At 44.8% G+C, this 24,325-nt stretch overlaps 1 protein-coding gene and 3 long non-coding RNA genes across 5 annotated transcripts; 3 read left to right on the top strand and 1 right to left on the bottom strand.

Moving 5' to 3' along the window:
* The first annotated feature begins 625 nt into the window (after positions 1-625).
* On the top strand, positions 626-4,502 carry LOC309365346. Its single transcript, XR_014166037.1, has 3 exons — positions 626-1,316; positions 2,834-2,944; positions 4,435-4,502. It is a non-coding gene; the product is annotated as an uncharacterized lncRNA (long non-coding RNA).
* Positions 4,503-8,906: 4,404 nt separating this feature from the next.
* Positions 8,907-13,160, top strand: LOC309365430. Its single transcript, XR_014166139.1, has 3 exons — positions 8,907-9,237; positions 9,902-10,009; positions 13,091-13,160. It is a non-coding gene; the product is annotated as an uncharacterized lncRNA (long non-coding RNA).
* On the bottom strand, positions 12,840-14,806 carry LOC309365474. Its single transcript, XR_014166181.1, has 2 exons — positions 13,953-14,806; positions 12,840-13,152 (listed from the first exon to the last, which is right to left on the bottom strand). It is a non-coding gene; the product is annotated as an uncharacterized lncRNA (long non-coding RNA).
* Positions 14,807-19,629: 4,823 nt separating this feature from the next.
* LOC309365241 (uncharacterized protein) lies at positions 19,630-22,832 on the top strand. 2 transcript variants are annotated; one of them, XM_081903475.1, is made up of 4 exons: positions 19,630-19,774; positions 20,853-20,988; positions 21,931-22,071; positions 22,641-22,832. In XM_081903475.1, the coding sequence occupies exons 2-4, from the start codon at positions 20,922-20,924 to the stop codon at positions 22,781-22,783; spliced, it is 351 nt and encodes a 116-aa protein (XP_081759601.1). In that variant the 5' UTR covers positions 19,630-19,774; positions 20,853-20,921; the 3' UTR covers positions 22,784-22,832. The 2 variants fall into 2 exon arrangements, with proteins under 2 accessions (XP_081759601.1, XP_081759600.1); XM_081903474.1 differs by lacking the exon at positions 19,630-19,774 and having other exon boundaries at positions 20,741-20,988.
* The last annotated feature ends 1,493 nt before the right edge of the window (positions 22,833-24,325 follow it).

Here is a 24,325-nt window from a genome sequence, read left to right as displayed (position 1 = left end):
GATCCAACAACAAATGCCTATTTTAAAAGGATGTGCCATATCCCATGCTTTGCAACAGATGTCTGTGCTCACCAGCACTTCCTCTCCCTCTCCTGCTTTCCCTCCAGCTTCCGACAAGCACAGACAAAAATACAACAATGCAGATCCTCCATGCTGCACAACACTCTTGCATCATATATGGCAGTCTTCAAATAGAATCCCATACACAAATCACATGAGCCCAGTCAGCATCTGGAAGTATTAACATAATCGTACCATATTAGTATGTTTCTCCAAGTCTTTGCACTCAGATTCCAAAATAAAAAGGCCTCAGTCAACTGACTAACCAGCCAACCTTCCACCTCTCCCCAATTAAAAGCATCTGCTCCTATTGGATGCTATCTGGCTCCAAGAAATATGAATTCTGTTCATGGGATTGCCAGGAATGAGAGTCTGTCTTGCAAGCCTGCTGTCTCTCCATGTCCCACATCTTTGAGTAAAAACAAAATAAAAAAATTCCTTCCAGTAGCACCTTAAAGACCAACTAAGTTAGTTCTAGGTATGATCTTTCGTGTGCAAGCACACTTCTTCAGATACCAAGTAAAGTTGAGTAAAGTTGAGTAAAGTTGAAGATACATGAAATATGAAAGGGCCACTTATTTATCACTCATGGAGGACTGGCAGTAACACATGGCTGGGCATACCATTCATTGTGCTGTGAGCAGCAGTGACATACAAAAGAAAGCTGCTAACACAACGATTCGGGAATATGGGCTGGCCAGAAGTCACCCATTGTGTTTCATCTGCAGGCTGGTTGAGAGTTACCTGCTCGGCACATCTTACTATTACAACTGAAACCTGAAGCTGAACAGAAAACCCTTGTAAGATAGCATCAGGCATCCGCCACGGTCCGCGACATTCTGTACAGCATGCAGCCGATTTCTCAGCCCATTTGGGTTGTCCTAACAATCAGTACTTTATGCCTGAAAGGGCCCAAGACAACCACCGCCTTCACTCTCTGCTGCCCATCCGAGTGACCCAAGCATATTGCCAGAGGCTCTTTGGACCTTTCAAGCCCACCAGGATGAGGCAAGAAGCCAAGACGGTTCCTCCCAGCCGTATATAATGGATATCTTGAACCCGGCTCCTCAGACTGAACAGCGTGTTCCTGCCTGTCCTGAAAACCTGCGTTTTCTCAGCTGCTAGCCTTCCAAAGCTGTCTCTCCATACAAAAGGCATTCCAATGGAGCAGAGCTTGTTTCTTGGTAATCGAAGGCCACGTCTCCTTCAGGTCTGGCTACTCACATTCTGTGTTCTGCTTTGCCTCAGGACTGGAGGTAAGTATTGCCCCCATCCCAGAAGAGGTGAAAGAAGAAGAAGCCACTGTTTTAGATAGGTTGACTCTATTAGTAGCAGGAGAGATATACTTTGGGGTGGTAGGCGGGAAATGCCTTCTGCCATTGGTCTGCCATAATTCAGTGTTATTGTGCATGCTTTTCATGCAGAAAGCCCCAGGTTAATCCCTTAGCATCTCCAGTTGAAAAGTTTAAGGAGAAGAGAGTGGGTACAATAATGACGCAAAATGGACAGGTAGCTTGAAATGCTGGAAGGCAGCTCTGTATGTATGTAGGAGTGAATCAGGCTGCCCAACATCTGCTATATTTGTAGGATGCAGGTAGCACTGTGGTCTAAACCACTGAGCCTCTTGGGTTTGCCAATTGGAAGGTTGGCGGTTGAAATCCCCATGACGGGATGCGCTCCCGTTGCTCGGTCGCAACTCCTGCCGACTTAGCAGTTCAAAAGCATGCCAGTGCAAGTAGATAAAGAGATACCACTGTGATGGGAAGGAAAATGGCATTTCCATGCGCTCTGGCTTCTGTCACAGTGTTCCGTTGCCACAGAAGTGGCTTAGTCATGCTGGCCACATGACCCCAAAATCTGTCTGTGGACAAATGCCAAAAAGCGAGAAGAGCACCGTACCCCATCATCACCTTTGAATCAACTTCACTGTCCAGGAGTCCTTTACCTTTATGATTTATAGGTGCAGGGATGGAGAGAGAATGTCTCATGTAACATTAAATACGTTCTGCCATTAGTGCAAGGATTTGTGCCTCCACAATGGGACTTCCCTCCTCCTCCTAAGTGGGCCCTAAATCTATTCAGTGCATTCCCCAAACATCCGGAGGTAAATTTGGGCAAGATACGAAGCAGGCATTGGGAGGAGTGAAAGGGAGAACTTCTGTTGGAAAGGCACAAATCCTTTAAGTAACGTCATGAGTGCACTGAATATGACCAATGGGCATATATTTCAGCTTTTTCTGCCAGGTCTAAAAGTGGAGCCCAATAGTTTAGAGCTCATTTCAGGACAGAGTTAAGCTTCAATTTAGGGAGGAAGCTGCTTTTCTTCTGGGAGCGCCATCTTTGGAAAGAAGAGGATTCCCGTGTCTGGGCAGAATGTGTTGATAGACTAAGGGCCCAGGAGCATGCTATGAATCTGCATAGAGTTTCCCCATCCGCAGAGATGTAAATTTAGTCAGACTTTCTGATGGGGGGAAAAATCCTACTGCTCTAGGATCTATTCTGACAGCTATGGGTGCCTATAGGATTTTATGGGTTGGGAGACTGAAAATCAATTGGTCCCTCCACAAATGGAAAAAAAGGGGGGTCTCACTTGGTACTATGCTTTGCAGTACATCCAGGAAAGAAAATTAATATAAATGAGGGAAGTGGTAGGAGTTCCTGGGGCTTCAGACCCCTCGTTTACCTCCTAATGAAGCCCCGGATTTGGTCACCGGTGGGTGAAGGTGATGCTTTGAGGGACAAACAATAAAACAAATTTTTGTGCCTCGTACAGCAGATGCTGTGAAATGCAGAAAATGCCTGTCACCTGGTCCTGGCATGCCGTGTAAACCAAAGGATTTGACATGTACGGGGTTTTACTGTGTAATGAGAGAAAGATTGGCAGGTAAGAAGGCTTTTCTGTGACTATGACTTGCCTATTCTATGCTCTGGTAACCTCTTCATTTCTCTGATGGAAATGGGAATATCCCATTGCACAATGGCAATTTTATTATTTATACCCCACGCACCTTACTGGGTTGCCCCAGCCACTCTGGGAAGCTTCCAAAATATATAAAAACATAATAAAACATTAAACATTTTAAAAACTTTCCTATACAGCAGACTTCTCCAACTATATAGAGACTGTGTCTGAATTCACTTGGTAATGTAAGGAGTAACTGTTAGGCAAACATTCTTTAAGAAACAGACAAAAGTTCCTGGAAGCTTTAAAGAGGGTCCCAGAATTTTCTTTAGTGTATAGTAGTGGTACTCTAGGCTTCATTGGTGTCAGCTGGAGGTGCAAATAAAGGGAGGAAGCTGCAGTTGCAATTTCTGCACCAGGAAATCACACACCATCAGTACACACGCCAACAACGAGGTGGGAAGGAAGACAATATGTGCTGCTGATACTGTGAGTTTTGCTGTGTCAAGATTGTTAATTACTGGACTGAAATTATACTGTGCTGGAGAGATAAAGAAGGAATGTAAATAGCTTGTACATAATAGTAACAGAAATGCTTGTGCAACCAGTCAAGCAATGGAGAAGCTCTTGACTGTCAATTTGAGTATGACTCCTGTTCTTGTCCTCTGCCTCTGGGGAAAACTCTGCTACAAACAGTAAGAAGTGGTTTTACCGAGGTGCCACCACACAAGCAGAAAAGCGCAGCAGAAGTGTGTGGGCGGTAATCTCTAATAGTAACACCTTTTTAACAGAGTGGTTAATGGACAAATTGACAGAGCTGTCAAATATTGGGCATTGCTTGGCAAGTGCAAAGGTGCAGCAGCAATATGAAAAATACCAAGCATTTTCCCATGAAAATAAGTATTAGAAATCTTTTCCCCAGCTCCATTTTGAACACATGAATTCAATTTTGCAGCTGGGGAGATTCCTGGACAAATCACTGCAAGACAGACTGTGTAACAGTCTTCCAGCAGAACTGGAAGAGCTGCTTCATTAGAGTCTTGAATGCCAGCTATAGTCTTACATTAAGCCACATTACATAGAGGGACCTTGCTTAAGAAGATGAAATGTTGGAGAGGGACAGGAAAAGTGAGGTTTCTGCTTGAAGGAACTAACTGGCATGTCACTTGGAAAGTAGCCTATTTTTCAGTCTGAAGGAAAGGTATTTGGGATTTATCCTTGAAAACAGTGTGGGAGATTCTGAGATTTAAGGGTTTGTTTTATGTGGACATGTATTTTGCACATGTTTCAACTTTATTTTATTTTAATATTGACACTTTAGTAGTTTTAGCATGGGGAAAAATCAGTTTTAGGTATTCATTTGTCAATGGAGCTTAAAATGGAGTTTATTTCAATGTGCTGTGAGCTTTGTCTCTTTTTTGGTATGAACTATGGACTCCACTCAACATAAGCACTTCTCTTTCTCTCGCCAGGTCCAAATAAGGAGTCGCAGATCTTCAAATTTTGTGGCGTACCTGAGAAAAAAAAATTCTGTGGAACGGTCGGAGAGATTTTTAAAGTACAATGCTGTGAAACTGACATGTGTTTTGACTGATTTTACTGTTCTATTCTTATATTGTTTTAACCCATCCAGAAACCTCATGGTAAAGGGTGGGCAGCCAATCTTTCTCCTTCTCTTTCACTTTCTCCTTTGAAAAACATAATATTAGAACACTTCATACCCTTTGCTTTTGACGGATGTCTGGTCTTCCTCCTGCCATTGCAATTCAAATGACAGAGCAAACACAGAAAAGCAACAAACCCCACCCTGAGACTATGATTCTACCACTGCCTCCACTAGTACACCACTGGTGATAATAGTAATAGTAGTAATAACAATAACCATAACCATAACACAATAATAATAATAAAAATGTTCCCCACTCATCTTAAATGTGTAGCCCCAGATGTCTGTTTACCCCTTTTTAGGTACCCCCTTCGGCTCTTCCTGCTCTTCATCATCAGCCTGCCAAATGGGCCAATTGCAGGCTGGTGTGGAGAGGGAACAATCAGGATTCCCTCAGGTCCACTCCTGGGGGATTTAAAACAGCCCACGCCAGCCCCCGATGTCCAGCATTTCTTTGTTGGATCAAGCCACCCATTTTGCATTTACAAATTGAATTGACCTTGCAATGGCTGTGGTGGTCGCTGTATTGTTGGTGCCGGGTAGGAATTTGCCTACCTGGGGAATTGGCTATGACCTGGAGGTTTTGCCTAACCCTGTAGCAATCGTCACAACTTTGGCGGTTTAGGCTTTGGGTAGCCTTAGCCTTGGTTGGAGGGGGGGTTGTCCCCTGGCCTTCCCCTCCAGAAATAGGGTATCCTGTTAAAGGGGTCTGTGATGGAGTTGCTTCTGTCCATTTGCCCAGATGGGGGGAGGGGCTTGGGCCTCAGCGTTCCTAGGGGTAGGGATCCCTGTGGGGATCCCCCTATTTGATGTAAGTCATGGGAATCCCCACTGCCGGGTTGACCCTGATGTCATTTCCTGTAGGCAGACCAGAAATAAATGCTTACCCAATGCCTAGAGGCAAACTACTTCATCTGTAGTCAATAAAGTTGTACCCTGATTTGATCTCATTCCACTGTGTGGCCTCCTTAATTGCTAGTTCACTTGAGCCGAGGAAAGGTGCACACCCTGGGCCTGTAGACTCTGGGAAGCTTCCTAGAGAATATAAAAAAACATTAAACCATCCGGCATTGAAAACTTGCCTATACAAGACTGCCTTCAAATGTCTCAAGGTCAGTCCTTAATTGCCTTGTTAGAGCATCCCAACCGATACTCACAGTCAGGATGATCAGGGGGGAGGCTGGAGCCACTTCCATCCAGACTCTCCTAGGTCATGCCCATCAGATTCTCAATTCATCTCTTCCTGGAGCTCATGGGTCCCTGTTCTTCCCAACCCCTCCTTGGTTGGAGAGCTCAAATGTTCTCTTTTCTCTTTCCTGACCATTGCCATGTAATTGGAACATAGCAAGGCTTTTAAGTAGTTTGGACTGGAGGGAGTTCTAGGTGGCCAATCAAGATAGAGATCAATATTAATAGTTAAAATTACTTCTAGTTCTGCATGCAGAACAAATGCGAGAATAATAGCTTGCAATATTTGTTGTAACTTACGCAACAATGCTTTCCTTCAATAAAGTTGAAAAATGAAGTTGTGGTCTGTCTTCTATTTTGGTTCCTGTGTAATTTTTGTATCTTGATCACACAAGAAATCACTTACCTTATATTTTCTGTTCCTCACGATTGATGTGTTTATTGTGAGGCCTTATTATTTTGTTCTAATTCCTTTCTTTGATCCAACAACAAATGCCTATTTTAAAAGGATGTGCCATATCCCATGCTTTGCAACAGATGTCTGTGCTCACCAGCACTTCCTCTCCCTCTCCTGCTTTCCCTCCAGCTTCCGACAAGCACAGACAAAAATACAACAATGCAGATCCTCCATTCTGCATAGCACTCTTGCATCATATATGGCAGTCTTCAAATAGAATCCCATACACAAATCACATGAGCCCAGTCAGCATCTGGAAGTATTAACGTAATCGTACCATATTAGTATGTTTTTCCAAGTCTTTGCACTCAGATTCCAAAATAAAAGGGCCTCAGTCAATTGACTAACCAGCCAACCTTCCACCTCTCCCCAATTAAAAGCATCTGCTCCTATTGGATGCTATCTGGCTCCAAGAAATATGAATTCTGTTCATGGGATTGCCAGGAATGAGAGTCTGTCTTGCAAGCCTGCTGTCTCTCCATGTCCCACATCTTTGAGGAAAGTTGAAGATACATGCAATATGAAAGGACAACTTATTTATCACTCATGGAGAACAGAAACACATGGCTGTGCACATCATTCATTCCCCTGTGAGCAGCAGTGAGATACAAAAGAAAGCTGCTAACAGAATGATTCGGGAATATGGACTGGCCAGAAGTCACCCATTGTGTTTCATCTGCAGGCTGGTTGAGAGTTGCCTGCTTGGCACATCGTACTATTACAACTGAAACCTGGAGCTGTTGAAAATAAAACCCCAAGGTGGCTATCACCTATGGAAGCGAAGGCTCTGAAAAAACTCAATATGGAGGCCAGTTGTCCAAAATATTGGGAGATTCTGGAACAGGAGGGCGATAAACTGAAATTGCAGAGTTTTGAGAAGCTTAAATATAAAGTGCGAGACTGGCTTCACTATTTTCAAATAAGGGAGGCTTACAATCTGGATAAAAAAATTGGCTTCCACGTGGAAAAATCAAAATTGGAAACAGAACTGTTAGAACCGAAAACTAAGATATTACCAAGAATGTATAACTTGCTGTTGAAATGGAATACTCAGGATGAAACGGTAAAATCGGCTTTGATTAAATGGGCACAAGATGTTGGACATAACATTATGTTTGCTGACTGGGAACAGTTGTGGACCACAGGTATGAAGTTTACGGCATGTAATGCCTTAAGAGAGAATATTATGAAAATGATCTACAGGTGGTACATGACTCCAGCCAAGCTTGCAAAAATATATCATTTGGCTAATAATGAATGTTGGAAACGTAAGGAGACCAAAGGTACATTCTTTCACCTTTGCTGGACGTGCCCAAGGATTAAGGCTTTCTGGGGGATGATCTATAATGAAATGAAAAAGGTATTTAAATATACCTTCCTGAAGAAACCAGAGGCCTTTCTCCTGGGCATGGTCGGCCAATTGGTGCCAAAAAAGGACAGAACTTTCTTTATGTATGCAACAGCAGCAGCAAGAATACTCATCGCGAAGTATTGGAAGACACAAGATCTACCCACCCTGGAAGAATGGCAGATGAAAGTAATGGACTATATGGAATTGGCAGAAATGAGTGGCAGAATCTGAGACCAGGGAGAAGAGTTGGTGGAAAAAGACTGGAAGAAATTTAAAGATTATTTACAGAAACACTGTAAAATTATTGAATGTTAATGATGTTGGAATGAAATGAAGTGGTTTTAGCAAATAAGGCAAAATAGGAATATGGAAAATTGGATTGATATTAGATGAAAATTTGAAGTTATAATATGTGAAGAAAAAGAATTAAGAGTAAACAAAGAGGGTATGGATTTGCTGAACTAACTATTAACTGGAATACAAAAAAGGGAGGTGTGAGGAAGTCATGAAAATAAGTAAAGAAAGAGGGACTTATGTTTAATTGTTTTTATTCTTTTTTCATTTTCTGGTGTTTGTACTTTTTGTATTTTCTTTTTACTATTTTTGTAACTTTTTTCTTGTTGAAAAGCTAATAAATATTTGTCAGGGAACTGACATCAGAGCGAGAGGTGGAGGCTAGGCTCCAAAACGATGCCGGAGAGGGAACCAGCGGGGGGGAAGGAATTCAGCGTAACACCAGTAGAGAAGAGAGGGAGATGGAGGATTTGGAGACAGGTCTCCAAGACCCTTCACCAGAGACTAGTGGGGAGAGCGCTGACACGCCCCTGCCTTCCCCTTACTTGTGCAGACGAGTTCCACGCAGGGAAAGTAGGAGGAGACTTGGCGTCAAACAGCTTGTATGCTGGAAGAGGTTCAAGAAACTCCCACTGACGGATTCTGCGGGTGACTGACGGGCCACGGAGTGTGAGCTGGCAGCCAAAGCATGGTTGGCGAGGCAATCTAACCAAAACTGAAGGCAACTTACGCACAAGTAACCCCTTACAACCATTACAATATTATTTTTTTAAAAAAATAGGGAGAGGCTACGAGCAGGAGCTGGGATTGGGTTGGACAAAAAAAAACAAAAACAAAAAACCTGGAGCTGAACAGAAAACCCTCGTAAGATAGCATCAGGCATCCGCCACGGTCCACGACATTTTGTACAGTATGCAGCCGATTTCTCAGCCCATTTGGGTTGTCCTAACAATCAGTACTTTATGCCTGAAAGGACCCAAGACAACCATTGCCTTCACTCTCTGCTGCCCATCCGAGTGACCCAAGCATATTGCCAAGGGCTCTTTGGACCTTTCAAGCCCACCAGGATGAGGCAAGAAGCCAAGAGGGTTCCTCCCAGCCATATATAATAGATATCTTGAACCCGGCTCCTCAGACTGAACTGCGTGTTCCTGCCTGCCCTGGAAACCCTGGTTTCTCAGCTGCTAGCCTTCCAAAGCTGTCTCTCCATACAAAAGGCATTCCAATGGAGCAGAGCTTGTTTCTTGGTAATCGAAGGCCACGTCTGCTTCAGGTCTGGCTACTCACATTCTGTGTTCTGCTTTGCCTCAGGACTGGAGGTAAGTATTGGCCCCATTCCCCATCCCAGAAGAGGTGAAAGAAGAATAAGACACTCTTTTAGATAGGTTGGCTCTATTAGTAGCAGGAGAGATATACTTTGGGGTGCTAAGGGGGAAATGCCTTCTGCCAAGAGTTTGCAAATCCTTGCGATGGGGTGAGCTTAGAGCTCATTTCAGGACAGAGTTAAGCTTCCATTGAGTGAGGAAGCTGCTTTTCTTCTGGGAGCACCAGCTTTGGAAAAAGGTTGATTCTGTTGTCTGGGTGGAATGTGTTGATAGACTAAGGGCCCAGGAGCATGCTATGAATCTGCATAGAGTTTCCCCATCTGCAGAGGTGTAAATTTAGTCAGACTTTCTGAGGGGAAAAGAATCCTACCTCTCTAGGATATATTCTGACAGCTATGTGTGCCCACAGGATTTTATGAGTTGGGACATTGAATCAATTGGTCCCTCCACAATTGGAAAAAATGGGGTTTCGCTTGGTACTATGCTTTTCAGTATATACAGGAAAGAAAATAAATATAAATGAGGGAAGTGGTAGGATTCCCAGGACTTCAGTCACCTTGCCTACCTCCTAATGAAGCCCCAGATTTGGTGACCAATGTGTGAAGGTGATGCTTTCAGGGAGAAACAATAGAACAAATTTTTGTGCCTCCTACAACAGATGCTGTGAAATGCAGACTATGCAGGTCATTTCGTCCTGGCATGCCATGTGTACCAAATGATGTCACATGTGACGGGTCATTCTGTGTAATGGCAGAAAGAGTTAAAGGTAAGGCATCTTTTCTATGTTCCTCTTTTTCTATGCTGCAATGAGCACTTGTCTCTTCTATGCTCTGGTACCCTCTTCATTTCTCTGATGAAAATGGGATTATCCCATTCCACAATGGCAATTTTATTATTTATACCCCACACAGCTTACTGGGTTGCCCCAGCCACTCTGGGCAGCTTCTGACAATCATAAAAACATAACAAAACAATAAACATTTTTTAAAAAAACTTCCCTATACAGGATTGCCTTCAGACGGCTCGGGAGTCCTCCTTACTCTCCAACATTTATCTGATGAAAATAGGGACATCCTAAGAAAAAGCAGGACATTCCAGAATCAAATCAGAAACCAGCTTCTCAAAGTCAGGGAGGTCCCTGCAAAATAGGGATACTTAGAGGGTCTGCTAGGTTAGATTACTGCAGTGCATTATACGTGGTACTGCCTTTGAAGACAGTTAGGAAAATGCAGCTGGTCCAGAATTCAGTGTGGGGATGTTTAGGATAGTTGGCAAGGAAATATTTCTTAAGTGTTATCCTTCCTTCACTCCCACTAGTGAGTGATGTAGCAGAGCAAATCCCCTTCTGTACTCATGGAAGCTAGCAGATAGATTTCTTTGAATCTCCACAAAATGACTAATCCACTCTGGCTTGCCCAGATGGATTATTTCTGGTGTCCCCTTTTCTTCCTCCTAAAATATAATAAAGACTCACAAGTTTGACTTTAAAAGTATAACAATAAGTTTACTCACAAGTTGTTCACAGTACACATCCTGGAAGGCAGGCTTTAAGCTTCAGGTTACAAACATACAATGTGGCTTACATCCTTTGTGAGGGCGGGCCCAAGTGCTGCTAGCTGAGAGCCAGCAGCCAACAAAATGGAGGGGACTGAGTCGAACAGAGCTGAGACAAAATGGCTGCATGACTCTGCTTTTATAGAGTCACACTCATTTGCTGAGTCACTTATGGGGGAACAGGAAGCGACGCACATCCCACATTCAGCTGTCAGACTACTCACCGGGGCAAGACAGTTTGAGCATATAACACCAATCCTGGCCTAATTACACCAACAGCCAATCAGTTTTTGGACCCAATTCGAAGTGCTGGTTTTAACCTATAAAACCATACATGGCTCAGACCTCAAGGATGGGCACTCCCCATATGTATTGACCTCCTGGACCCTGCAGTCATCATCTGAGGCCCTTCTCTATGTGCTTTCTATGCAGGAAGCAATACAAAAATGATCCTTTTCTGCAGTGGCTTCCCATTTGTGGAATGCTCTCGCCAGACAGGCTCTCCTGGCACCATCATTATATAACTTTAGATGCCAAGCAAAAACATTCCACTACTCCCAGACCTTTGGCTAATTAAACAATCTATGGCCTTTAATAATGTGTGGGGGGGGGGAAGGTTCTTTGTTTTCATTTGTTATTATGGTATGTATGTTTGTGTTTTTATATTGTAAGGCACCCAGTGATCTTTGGATGAATGTTGGTATAGAGAGAGTTAATAAAGAATAAGAATAACCTTGAGCAGATCAGGATGAATCCTTAATAAATGGAAGAGCCCAAAGTTTTGCTAGTGCATAATAAAATTACTGTGCATAATAAATTTACTACATTCAGTTATGATTTTCTGGTCAGGCTCTGAATTCTCTTGGTAATGTAAGGAGTAACATCTTCCTAAAAATCACTGCAACCCCACCTCCCCACCCACAAGGCCTGGGTTGCTGTGTGTTAGACTAACCTGGTGGACAAGCAGCGGCAAGGACAGATCCATCTGCTTCATCCAACCAAGTCTCTGTTACACATGCCAGGTTAAGTCCTCCATCCAGTCATGGATGGCAGTGGTCTTACGAATCATTGACCTGGCATTGCATAGCAGCACCTTCAGGTTATGTGGGTATCCCTTGCTGATTCCAGTATCCGTCTGGTCAAGACCAGACATGGAGGCAGGGATAGTCCTCAAACAACGACTAAACCTGCCTCCTCGGTAATGACATGGTCTGGTCTTAGCATAACTCCTCCTCCTGCCCATGATCACTGAGATCAGTTGTCCCAGTGCATCCCCCCCCCCCCTGTGGAACCTGCCCCAGCAATTTTAGTAGCTGGGACCCACTCCCAGGCAGCCCTGACCCCTCCCCTTATGAACAAAATAAAACTTAATTTAAAAACACACACACAAAAAACAATACAAACCAAAAACAGTAAAAATTACAAACATACCAAAATTAAACATTCCCAAACCCGACTAAACATCCATCCCACCCCACACACACCAAAAATAATTTTAAAAGGTAAAAATAGATTTTTTAAAAACATATTTAAAAGAACTGTGCTGTTCTGAGTTCTCCTGGGCAACAACAGCAGCAGTGGCAACAGTCCCTATGAGGCCTGTCAGGCCCCGCCTAGGCCAGGTGGTGAGTGGCAGGGACAGAACCTGCAGTCACTCACAGCAGGGGAGTCCCCTGAAAAACACCAGACATTTCCAATGAAAATGGAGTATTAGAAAGCTTTTCCCAAACTCCATTTTGAACACGTGGATTCAGTTGTGCAGCTGGGGAGATTCCCAGACATATCAATGCAAGACAGACTGTGCAACAGTCTTCCAGCAGTACTGGAAGAGCTGCTTCATTGGAGTCTTGAATGCCAGCTATATTCTTATATTAAACCACATTACATAGAGGGACCTTGCTAAAGAAGATGAAATGTTGGAGAGGGGCAGGAAAGTAAGGTTTCTGCTTCAAGGAACTAACTGGCATGTCACTTGGAAAGTAGCCTATTTTTCAGTCTGAAGGAAAGGTATTTCGGATTCATCCCTGAAAACAGCGGTGGAGTTTCTGAGATTTGAGGGTTTGTTTTATTTAGACATGTATTTTGCACATGTTTTAACGTTATTTTATTTTAATGTTGACACTTTAGTAGTTTTAGCATGGGAAAAAATTCAGTTTTAGGTATGCATTTGTCAATGGAGCTTAAAATGGAATTTATTTCAATGTGCTGTGAGCTTTGTCTGTTCTTTAGGTATGAACTATGGACTCGACTCACTAGTTAGTATCAACATAAGCAATTCTCTTTCTCTCGCCAGATCCAACAAACAAGTTGAAGATCCAATTTTGTGGCGAAGGTCATTATGAAAAATTCTGCGGACTAGAAGAAGATAAAGTTAAAATACAATGCTGTGATACTGACATGTGTTTTGACTGATTTTACTGTTCTATTCTTGTATTGTTTTAACCCATCCAGAAACCTCATGGTAAAGGGTGGGCAGCCAATCTTTCTCCTTCTCTTTCACTTTCTCCTTTGAAAGACATAATATTAGAACATTTCATATCCTTTGCTTTTGACGGATGTCTGGTCTTCCTCCTGCCATTTTAATTCAAATGATAGAGCAAACACAGAAAAGCAACAAACCCCAATTGTCACAACTTTGGTGGTTTAGGCATTGGGTAGGCTTACCCTTGCTTGGAGGGGGGGTTGTCCCCTGGCCTTCCACTCAAGAAATAGGGTGTGCTGTTAAAGGGGTCCATGATGGAGTTGCGTATGTCCATTTGCTCAGATGGGGGGAAGGGTTCTAGCCTCTGCAGGGATCCCCCTATTTGATGTAAGTCATGGGACTCCCCACTGCCAGGTTGACCCTGATGTCATTTCCGGTAGGCAGACCGGAAATAAATGCTTACCCAATGCCTATAGCCAAACCACTTCATCTGTAGTCAATACAGTTGTGGCCTGATTTCATCTCATTCCACTGTGTGGCCTCCTTTATTGGTAGCTCACTTGAGCAGAGGAAGGGTGCACACCCTGGGCCTGTAGACTCTGGGAAGCTTCCAAGAGAATATAAAAATAGATAACACCATCCGACATTGAAAACGTCTCGATACAGGACTGCCTTCAAATGTCTCAAGGTCAGTCCTTAATTGCCTTGTTAGAGTATCCCATCCCATACTCACAGTCAAGATGGTTAGGGGGGAGGCTGGAGCCACTTCCATCCAGACTCTCCTAGGTCATTGTCCATCAGATTCTCAATTCATCTCTTCCTGGAGCTCATGGAACCCTGTTCTTCCAAGCCCCTCCTTGGTTGGAGAGCTCAAATGTTTTCTGTTCTCTTTCTTGAACATTGCAATGTAACTGGAATGTAGGAAAGCTTTTATGTATTTTGGACTGGTGGGAGTTCTAGGTGGCCAATTAAGATAGAGTTCAATAATAATAGTTAAAATTACTGCTAGTTTTGCATGCAGAAATAACATGAGAATAATAACTTGTAATAATTGTTTTACCTTACCTATCAAAGCTTTCTTTCATTAAAGTTTAAAGGTGAAGTTGTAGTCTGTATTTTATTTTGGTTCCTGTGTAATTATTGTACCTTGACCACACAAGAAATTGCTGTGCAGTGGTACCTTGGTTGTCAAAATCTACCCGTTCTGAAAATCCGTTCCAAAGCCAAAGCATTCCAAAACCAAGGTGTGCTTTTCCATAGAAAGTAATGCAAAAGGGACCTCCAAGATGTTATTGTTTGCAGACCATAAGGTCATCTGCGGGGCATACCAGGAGAGGCAGTCCCATAGGTACGAGTGTCCCAGGTCATATAGGGCTTTAAAGGTTAGAACCAGCACCTTAAACTTAACCCTGTACTCCACTGGGAGACAGTGCAGCTGATATAGCACTGGTTGGATGTAGTCCCATGGTGAAGACCCTATAAGTAGTCTTGCCGCAGCATTCTGCACCCGCTGGAGTTTCTGGGTAACCTTCATGGGAAGCCCTGCATAGAGTCAGTTACAGTAATCAATCCTGGAGGTGACCATTGCATGGATCATTGTGGCTAGATCAGGGTGAGAAAGATAAGGAACCAACTGCTAGACACGGGGGAGATGGAAAAATGCTGTCTTTGCTGTAACCTGCGCCTCCATAGAGAGGGAGGCGTCGAGGGTTACACCCAGAGTCTTGACAGAAGGTGCTGGCACTAATTGCTCCCCTGCAAGGGATAGGAGTTTACCCCCCAATCCCATGTCGTCTCAACCCAACCAGAAGACCTCTGTCTTTAAAGGATTTAGCTTCAACCGGCTCCCATGCAACCATCCAGCCAAAGTTTCCAAACATCTGGTCAGTGTATCTGGGGCTGAATCAGGATGGCCATCCATCAGCAGATAAAGTTGGTGTCATCAGCATATTGATGACAACCCAGCCCAAAGCTCCGAACAAGCTAGGCAAGAGGGTGCATAAAGATGTTAAAGAGCATTGGGGAGAGGATTACGCCCTGTGGCACTCCACACGCCAAGGGGTACCATGATGACAACTCCTCCCCTAGCACCACCCTCTGTCCCTGACCTGAAATGAAATAGTGCAGCCATTGTAAGACTGTGCCTTGAATCCCCACGTCTGCAAGGCGATGGTCCAATAGTTCATGGTCAACCATGTCGAAGGCTGCTGACAGATCTGGAAGAAACAGCAGCCCAGACCCACCTCAGTCCAGCTGCCTACAGAGATCGTCTGTTAGGGCGACCAGGACCACCTCGGTCCCATGTCCAGGGTGAAAGCCAGACTGGAATGCATCCAAGGCCAATGTTTCATCCAGAAACCTATCAAGCTGTTCAGCAGCCGCTCTCTCAATTACCTTACCCAGGTACAAGAGGTTCGAAACCGGGCGGTAATTGGATAGATCTGGAGGATCTGATGATGTTTTCTTTAAGAGCAGATGCACCACTGCCTCCTTCAACTCCCCTGGGAATGTCCCTGTGCCAAGGGACAAATTGATGATATCACCCCGGGGGACCCACACCTCGTTCGGGCACACTCTAATCAGCCAGGACGGGCACAGGTCAAGGGGGCAAGTGGTGGGCTTTCCAGCTTGGAGTAGTCTGTCCACATCGGCTGGGAGTATCTGGTCGAAGTGGTCCAGTGCAGGACCCAAAGACCATCAAGGTGCCTCCAGTTCTGTTGCTGTATCCAAATTGGCAGGGAGGTCACAGTGGAGTAGCAAGACTTTATCCGAGCTCGCAAATGTCTCACAGCTATGAATCAAATTCGTATTTAAATTCGGTTAAAGACCTAATTATATTAAAAGGTTGTGCCGGGTGAGAGCTAGCCGATGTGATGGAAGCTGAGAAGTAAAACTTCTTAGCAGCTTTCACTGCCATCTCATAGGCTTTCATAAGCATCCTATAAGATGTTCTTGAGGCTCCATCACGAGCACGCCACCATATTCACTGTAGCCATCTAAGGTCTCCCTTCATTTTCCAGAGCTCCTTGGTAAACCAAGGGGCCCTGTTTCAGTGGGGTCACAGAGGGCGCCTAGGTGTGATCTCATTGATGGCTGCCAAGAGCCAGTTATTCCAACCCTCAATGAGCTCATCTAATGAGCCGCTAGGGGGAGCAGGGTCCTGCAAGTCCTGACGGAATCCATCAGGATCTATCAGCCTTCGCAGGTAAGCCCAAATAGGCTTGCCACCCAGGCAGGGGTGGGTGGGAAGTCAATCCTAGCTTTCAGAGCGTAGTGATTGGACCATGGCACCACCACAGGGCCTGCACCAAAGATCAAGTCCAGCATGTACTATCCAGAGTCCCTATCCAGAGACTCTCTAGGGCATGTATTATCCAGCATGTGCTATCCAGCGTGATCAACGTCTGCCCGGAAACCAGTATCCCCACTGTGGAAGTACGTGTGGATCCAGAATTGGCCTCCACAATCACTTACGGACTCATTGTTAAAACCGTGTTTATGGAAGACAGTCTTACTCGGCTACAAGTGATCACCAAAGAAGAAGAAAGAAGATCCAGCGTGTACTATCCAGAGACTGTGAATCTGTTAACTCTCTCTTTTCTAGTGTTTCTTCTGCTAGCTATTCCCCATCCAGCATTCCCCTGCCTTCTGAACTATGTCCCTCTGCAAACCACTGTTCCAAATCTATACTGAAGGAATGGGTTTCTGTGCAGTCAGTTTGAAACTGACCCCAAATCCGCATTTTTCCTTCTCCAAGGGAGCATTTCTAAAATGCATTAACTTGAGCTGTTGAGCAAATGCATAACAGAAACCCAGCTGTATAAACAAGTGCTCAAAGCCCTCTCCCTTATCAGTCCGTGGCGGCAATGTATGGCCTTGACTGTTCCAGTGGAGCAGGGATGGCGCAGCTGGGTCTTATCTTACACTGAGGCACAGACCTTGTCAGCCACCCAGGAATGGCGCCAGGAGTTGGTGACCTCTTACTCCAAGATAAGATTTCCGGAACAGGAATACCCTTATATGGTAAAGAGTACAGGAAGAGGAAAACCCTTTTATGGTTAAGAGTACCGAAGCAGGAACATCTGTGATGTCAACCTGCGTGTATAAGCTGACGTGGCTGGATTCCTGGGGAAGGGGGGAGAGGGTGCCTGGAGGATATATATACTGCGTGAAATTTCTCATTTCTTTGGACTTGCCTTCTGCTATCCGGAGAGCAGAATAAACTCTTTCTCTGAACCAACCCTCGGTGTCATTTGACTTCCTTCCTCCCATCCGGGAGCAACGCTCACCCTACCAATTGGTAAAGTCCAATAAGGCTACAATACTGTCCTCCTGCTCCTGGGATGATTCAGGAGGAAGGAGTGGCTCCCACCATTCTTCCTCAGTGCAGCCCTCCTCAGCATGCTCCCTGACACCCAGCACTCAAGGCGTGCCTCTGAAAACCAGTTACTGAGAATTACAAGTCGGGAGAGTGCTGTTACACTAAGGACCTGCTTTCTGTCTTCCTCCAGGGATGTAGTTGGCTGGTGTTAAAACAAGATGCTGGACTGGATGGGCCACTGGTCTGATCCTGTAGGTACTTCTTATGTTCTTATCCAATGCATTCTGTGCAGCATCCAGGTGATCTTTCAATCTGTTTGTATTTCTCCCATTAATGAGTCCATTGTACCACCAAATAGCTAGAGGAAACTGCTGCCCACATCTCCTGTGTCCTTCAGAGCCACCCCAAAATATTGCTAGAGACGTATAGGTAAAAATGAAGAGATGCTGCACAACACTCCTCCGTCATATATGGTGCTGTTCAAATAAAAAATATGTACATAAATCATGGCTCAGAGTCCCTAAATTACATGAGCCCAGTCAGCAACTGGACTTGGCAACCCTAGAGTATTAGCTAAGCTAACTCAGTTCTGGTGAGTACCTGCTGGGGGGGACCCCAATTAGGATGTTTCTGCAAGTCTGCATTGCATTAAGTTGGACTAAATGATCCTTAGCGTACCTTCCAACTCTACAATTCTATTATTCCTTTCGGAAATGGGGTGATTAAGGAAACAAGTCCTGAGTGACTGAAGTAAGGCTACCATACCACCGTATGATTACTGGGATTTCAAAGGCGGGATTGACGTCTGGTGGAATTTCTGAAAGGTGATGCTTTGTCGTGGATCTTAGAGAAGTCAATATTTAATTGTGAACGACTTGACGACGGTATAATCACAATGGATTATTATTTATCCAGGGAGCTCCAGGCACAGTAATTTGGAGAAAGGATGCTAACTTAAAAGTATCTCTTTTTCACATAGTTCTGCAACTTTTGTCTAAGAAAGCATGGCTTTTCAAAGAGTGGCGGACAATTGCCATCCTTCCCAATCGCTTTCTGTTTCCTGACTAGCAATGCAAAACTCAAAGTGGATCTTTTAAAGGTCTAACAGCCAATTTCCACGCTTTACCTTGCTGCACGTTTTGTGATCTTAAATCTCTGCTGGGGCTCTCTCACCAAATGCTACTTGCCCCAAATCTAAATTTAGGCACCTGTGGAATTCTCCTTTTATTCTTTAACTAAATTACTGAAAGCCAACAGTCTCTGCTTCATTCATCCTCATTCACGACAGTCAGATCTGAAGTCATCGCCTCAGGTGATTCTGCAAATTGATCAAAAAGAGCTAGTGAGAAATATGCTTCCTGGAATCTTTATCCCATGGGACATCATGAGGATCTAGTGAAGCAACAACCCTGGATCTCAGCTAGTGAGTAAGTAGCCTGCTGAAATGCAGTCTGAGAAGGACAGAAACAGCAGTAAGAATGGTGGCAGGAGCTGAGCATAGGTGCAGAGCTTTGTCTTGCCACAGGAGGGGGAGAGGAGAAAGCTGATATCAGAAAGAAGAGTCTCTTTAAGCTGGCACCGTGCATCTAGAAGAAAGCTTAATTGCATTGAAACAGGATTAGGCTGAGAGACACCCTGGGATGAAGACACAGGAGTAGGCTAAGATGCAGTATGAGATGCAGGAAGAGCCCCAGACGTAAACTTCCTTGAAGTCTTAGGTGAGCCCTCAAACCCAGCAAAAGTCTCATATCAGCAAGCCAGTTCTGCTGCTCTGGATGAGGTCACTGGGGTATCACAAGCACTTAGCAATGTTAAAATTAAAAGCTGTTTGTAACTCTTTGTTCTGGGCCTCAGAGCCCAATTAGCTTCTGAACTTGCCTGCCCTGGTGCACCATGCTCCTGTTTTGGTTCACGTGGCCCACTCAGATAGCATCAGAGGACCACTGAGGTCTGGGACATTCTGTAGAGCATCCAGCTAAACCCACGTCCCATTACCATTTGTTAAACAATCAGGACATGATGCACTTAACGGCTCAAGAAACCACCACCCACATCTCTGCTGCTCTTGAGAGCCACCCCAGAGCCCTCTTGTACATTGAAGCCCACTAGAATGGGGCGAGCAGCCAAGAAGGCCCCTCTCGGCCTTATATAATGTCTGTATTGAGCCTCAGACGGAGAGACGTGTTGCTCAACAGAGAAAGAGCTGCCCCTTCTACTTACTGCCAGGAAACCTAGTCTGCTGTCTCCAAGCTTTCAGCCTTCAAAGCAGCCTCAATGTACCAAAAGTCTTTCCCATGGGGCAGGGCTTTTTCCTTGCTAACAGGACGCCACGCTTAGCTCACGCCTGGCCGCTTGGAGTCTGTGTTTTGCTCTGCCTCAGTTGTGGAGGTAAGTCCCACCTGCAGAACATAAAATAAGGCAGACCACCAGTAAACATGTGCTGTATGTCCCTGGAGAAGACAATTTCTTCCTGCCAGCAGCACTCTGACAGAAGTAATCCCTTCACAGTCCCAACTTTGGGTAGTTTTCTGCCGGAATGACGTTATGTTGGGGGGTGGGTATTATTTACTTGCTTAATAAAGAGTCTCCTACAATTTCATTTTGTAAACAAAAACACAGTTCACCGGCTAAGTATTTTGCAGAAAGAGTTTGATAATTGTCTGCGTGGCTTAATGTATCAGCTGCAAGCAGCACTCCTATGAACACGCCTTTAGAGTTTAATGTGTGCAATCTAGTGGAAGCTGCAGCCTCTGCTCCTTCTAAGAAAAATGCCCTGTCTCCTTCTTAGGACTCTCTACTGTTAACACTTGCTGAAGTTGCCATTCCAGCTGCTGCTGCTGCTGCTGCTGCTGCCTGCTACTCACAGGAGGCTCAATGAAGGACCCTTTCTCCAAGATACCTTCAATGCTGGAGCTGTCCTGACAATTAGATACCTGTTATGGGGATGTGGTTGTAGGCAGCCTGAGAGGCAGCCAAAACTCATTGAAAGGAACAAGCATGCCTCCATCCATCAGATGGCCCCAGAGGTCTGGGACATTCTGTAGAGCATCCATCAGAACCCATGAGGATTTGTGTGGACAATCAGTACATGATGCACTTAACAGCTGCAGGAACGACAACCTCTGCTGCTCTCCAGAGCAACCCCAACTTATTGCCAGAGACTTCATGTACCTTTCAAGGCCATTAAAATGGGGTGAGGAGCCAAGAAGGTCCCTCTTGGCCTTATATAATGACTGTTTTTAGCTTGGCTCCTCAGACAGAGAGTTCAATAAAGGCGGTGCTCTTCCTCCTTCTTGCTACCAGGAAGCCTAGCCTGCTGTCTCCAAGCAATCACTCTTCAAAACAGTCTTTCTAATCGAACAGGGCTTTTTCCTTGCTAACATGAAGCCACGCATGGCTCACGTCTGGCTGCTTGAAGTCTGTGTTTTGCTCTGCATCAGCTGTGGAGGTAAGTCCCACCTCCCAATGGAAAAACATGGTAGGCCACCAGTTCAAATGTGCTGTATGCCCAGCACCTATCTTCCTAAGAACTGGCGGACCTGTAAGCTTTTTTCTTTTTAGCTCTGGCACCTACTTAGTGATAATGATTGAAAGTCTAACTTTGGAAATAACGCAGACCTGGAGAAAGGTTTAGATGCTATTAAGTAACAGATAAATACAGGCATCATCACCCACCATGCTTGGCTCAATGTCAGGGTATTGGCAGAGATGATTTCCACAGATCCCTCTATGTCTCCTGTGCTTGTTATCCCTGCACAGTCCCAACTTCGGATAGTTTTTCCGTGGAATGATGCTTTGTTGCCATTCTAATGAAGTTGCTGTAGGGTTGCCGTATGTCGGTGTCCAGGTGGAAATCGCTAAAAAATAGCAACCCATGTTGGCAGTATCGTTTTTGGCGATTTCCCTTTAAAATAGCTCAAAAACTTTCATTCTTAACTTTTTTTAGGTTTTTCTTTCCAATTTTGCCCAAAAAGGTCAACAGCTTTGGCCAAAAGAAAATAATAATAATAAAAGATCGACATCTTTTGTGTTCGGATTTTCACTTTTTGAAATATGGCAACTCTAAGCTGCTGCGTGGCACCTGGCACTCTCAGGAGGCTCACTAGAGGACCCTTTCTACAAAGTCTCTACAATGCTGGAGCTGGCTGCACACTAAGTTGCCTGTTATGGGGATGTGGCAGAGGGGAGGGTCCTCCTGGTTGTAGGCAGCCTGAGACGCAGCCAATCACGTTCTGCGGAACTCCGTGGGGCTCAATTTACACCTTCTGTAAGAACCCCCAATGTCCTTTTTAGACTCAGGGCATCTCAGAATTTTTCGTTTTTGAAGGAAACAACGAGTTTGGTGACTTAGACTTTCTTTCTTTTGTGACTTTCTTTCTTCTTTTAACAGCAAATGCCTTAAAATGCAGTGTGTGCACTTCAGGAGGTCCAGAAGAGCCGTGTCTACCACATCCCCCCAAAATACAGACATGCTCTGATGATCCACATACAGGACACCCTGCAGCCTGCGTCTTGTACACAATCTCAGCAAGTGAGCGATCCTTCTCGTCTTTCTTTCCCCCTTATTTTCAGTGCATTTCCATGGGTGGGTGGTGGGCATGGCTAGTACAACTGGGTGCAGAGGGGGGGTGGGGATCTTGCAACTTCAATAGTACAAGAACGAGAGAAGCACCTCTAAGCTACGCTAATGCAATCTCTATATGAAACCTGATTGCAAGCACTCAGGAACATGACGGAACGTATCCCCCTGAAAATTCTTTGAAGCAGCAATACCTGCAGGCAGTGAGAGAAACATGAATTTTCTGAGTTTACTTTTAATTCTTGAGGTATCTCAAGTCAGGGGCCAGGTTTGGCGCTCTGGCCAGTGGCATCCCAACTGCAATGCTTCACCTAATATAATGGAAGAGTTGCCATTCATTCTTGAGGCTAAGCAGGGGTGCTGGGTGCTATACCTGGCAACAGTGATGGCAAAAACCTGCCTTTCAGCACAGACCTCCATTTCCCCACCTGTCTCTGATGCAGAGTGCATCCTTCCATTTCCGCCAGGCATCGTTCACTACTTATTAACAGTAACCCAGATACTTTTCTTTCTCTTCCCAGCGTTTGACGGTACTACAAATGTGATGCGCTACTACAAAAAATGTGGCTTCTATACCAAAGTCTGTGGAACTCGAAAAGTCGATAAGGATGTATCGCAAGAGTATGAGCTCAAGTGCTGTAATGACAGAGACCACTGCCTTTGAATGCCGTCTAAGGAGGATGCTGTATTAAAATAACTCCTATGTGAACAAATGGCTGTGCAATTTGTGTTAGGTTGTGTTGCTGTTTGGGGATGTCTATGTGAGTGGGCTCTGTGTGTGCCGAGTGCCGTGCATGGGTGCAGGGTCTCAGCAGGTGAGTGGGTGGGCATTGCAGGTGAGCTAGGATGTCAACAAGGTTTCCCCTGGCTGTATGCCATGGCTGCATTGAGCCTGGGTCTTCAAACCAAGTGACATCTTCCTTACTAGAGGTTCAGCTACTATGACTACTTATTGCCTGGTATTTTCTGCCTAGGAACAAGTGGGTGGGACCACCGCACCGCAACAATCCTTTTGCAGAGAGCTGATTAGCCAGAGAACGGGAGATTGACAGAAAAGTATTCAGGATTCTCTCTCCATTGAAATTCAGTACTGGAGGTTGGGGAAAATAGAAAGAGCGTAGTTTGGGAATCTAGTGGAAACTTAAGAACAAGTAGTAGTAGACCAGCCTCCACTGAGCTTAGGTTTTTCATTTGGAGAGAGGACTGCTTTCTGTTCATATCATTCTGGTGAATGAGTGATTGGAAAAATCCAAAAATTTCTGCTGTGACGGAGGCCAAGCAAGAGGCTTCGAAACTCATTTCTTCAATTCATTGTAAAGTGGCTTTTTACTGAAGATTCTGGGTGAAGTCCTTTTGAGGGGAAACGGTTCCATTTAATTAGTCCAACTTACCACCCTTGGGAGCATCTGAGGACCGTACAGAAATCCACTCAGTGGCTTCAGGGTCAGTAGCTGTGTGGCCTCTCAGCCCATTCACCCGGTAGTGCTGGTGAAATATGCCCTTTAGATCCTCAAGTAAAATATACCCCTCTGTATCCAAACCTTTTAAAGTAAAAACTGATCTTTAGTCCAGCTCTGATGGTTCCAATGCAGTTGACGTTTCGTGTGATGCAACAATCACATATGCCTGACTGCAGCTTCCTAGTGGGGAACACATACTGCAATCCTTCCCCATAGATAGCATCAGGGGCCCAGGGAGGCCTAGGACTATGAAACAACCATGTGAGTAGCACATATGGGCTGGCTGAAGCTTCCTGGTGGTGAACAAGTAATCCTTACATGTAAGAGGGTCGCTGAAGTCTGGGACACTCTGTACTGCATCCGGCTGGTTCCTCAGCTTCAGCCCATTTGGATTTGTCCAAACAGTATATTATGCACCTAAAAAGCTCCTTGTGCCTTTCGAGCCTAGCAGGGACAGGTGCCCTGAGGAACATAGAAGGTGCCTCTGAGCCTCATATAATGAAAGTCTTGTTAACTGAAAGGAATACACTTCCTTCCCATGTAAGACAGCATCATTTGGAAGCTGAGCTCTAGGACATTCTGTACAGGGTTTTAGAATCTCAAGTTGGATCGGTCCCAGCTCCGGCCAACTTGCAGTCCAAAAATGCACCAGTGCAAGTAGATAAATAGGTGGCGGAAAGGGACATTGCATTTCCGTGCACTCTGGCTTCAGTCATGTTGTCCCGTTGTGCCAGAAGCAGTTTAGT

This window comes from Podarcis melisellensis, assembly GCF_964234715.1.
Source record: "Podarcis melisellensis genome assembly, chromosome: 2".
NCBI classification, from domain to species: Eukaryota; Metazoa; Chordata; class Lepidosauria; order Squamata; family Lacertidae; genus Podarcis; species Podarcis melisellensis.
Note: the sequence above shows the minus strand (reverse complement) of the source record. Positions and strands in the feature narration are given on the sequence as shown.

Excerpts from the sequence above, each read along its gene's own strand:
- LOC309365241 (XM_081903475.1), top strand. The coding sequence starts at position 20,922 with ATGAAGCCACGCATGGCTCACGTCTGGCTGCTTGAAGTCTGTGTTTTG. Across the intron at positions 20,989-21,930 it reads GCTCTGCATCAGCTGTGGAG|CAAATGCCTTAAAATGCAGT; the intron begins GTAAGTCCCACC and ends TTCTTTTAACAG. Across the intron at positions 22,072-22,640 it reads CTTGTACACAATCTCAGCAA|CGTTTGACGGTACTACAAAT; the intron begins GTGAGCGATCCT and ends TTCTCTTCCCAG.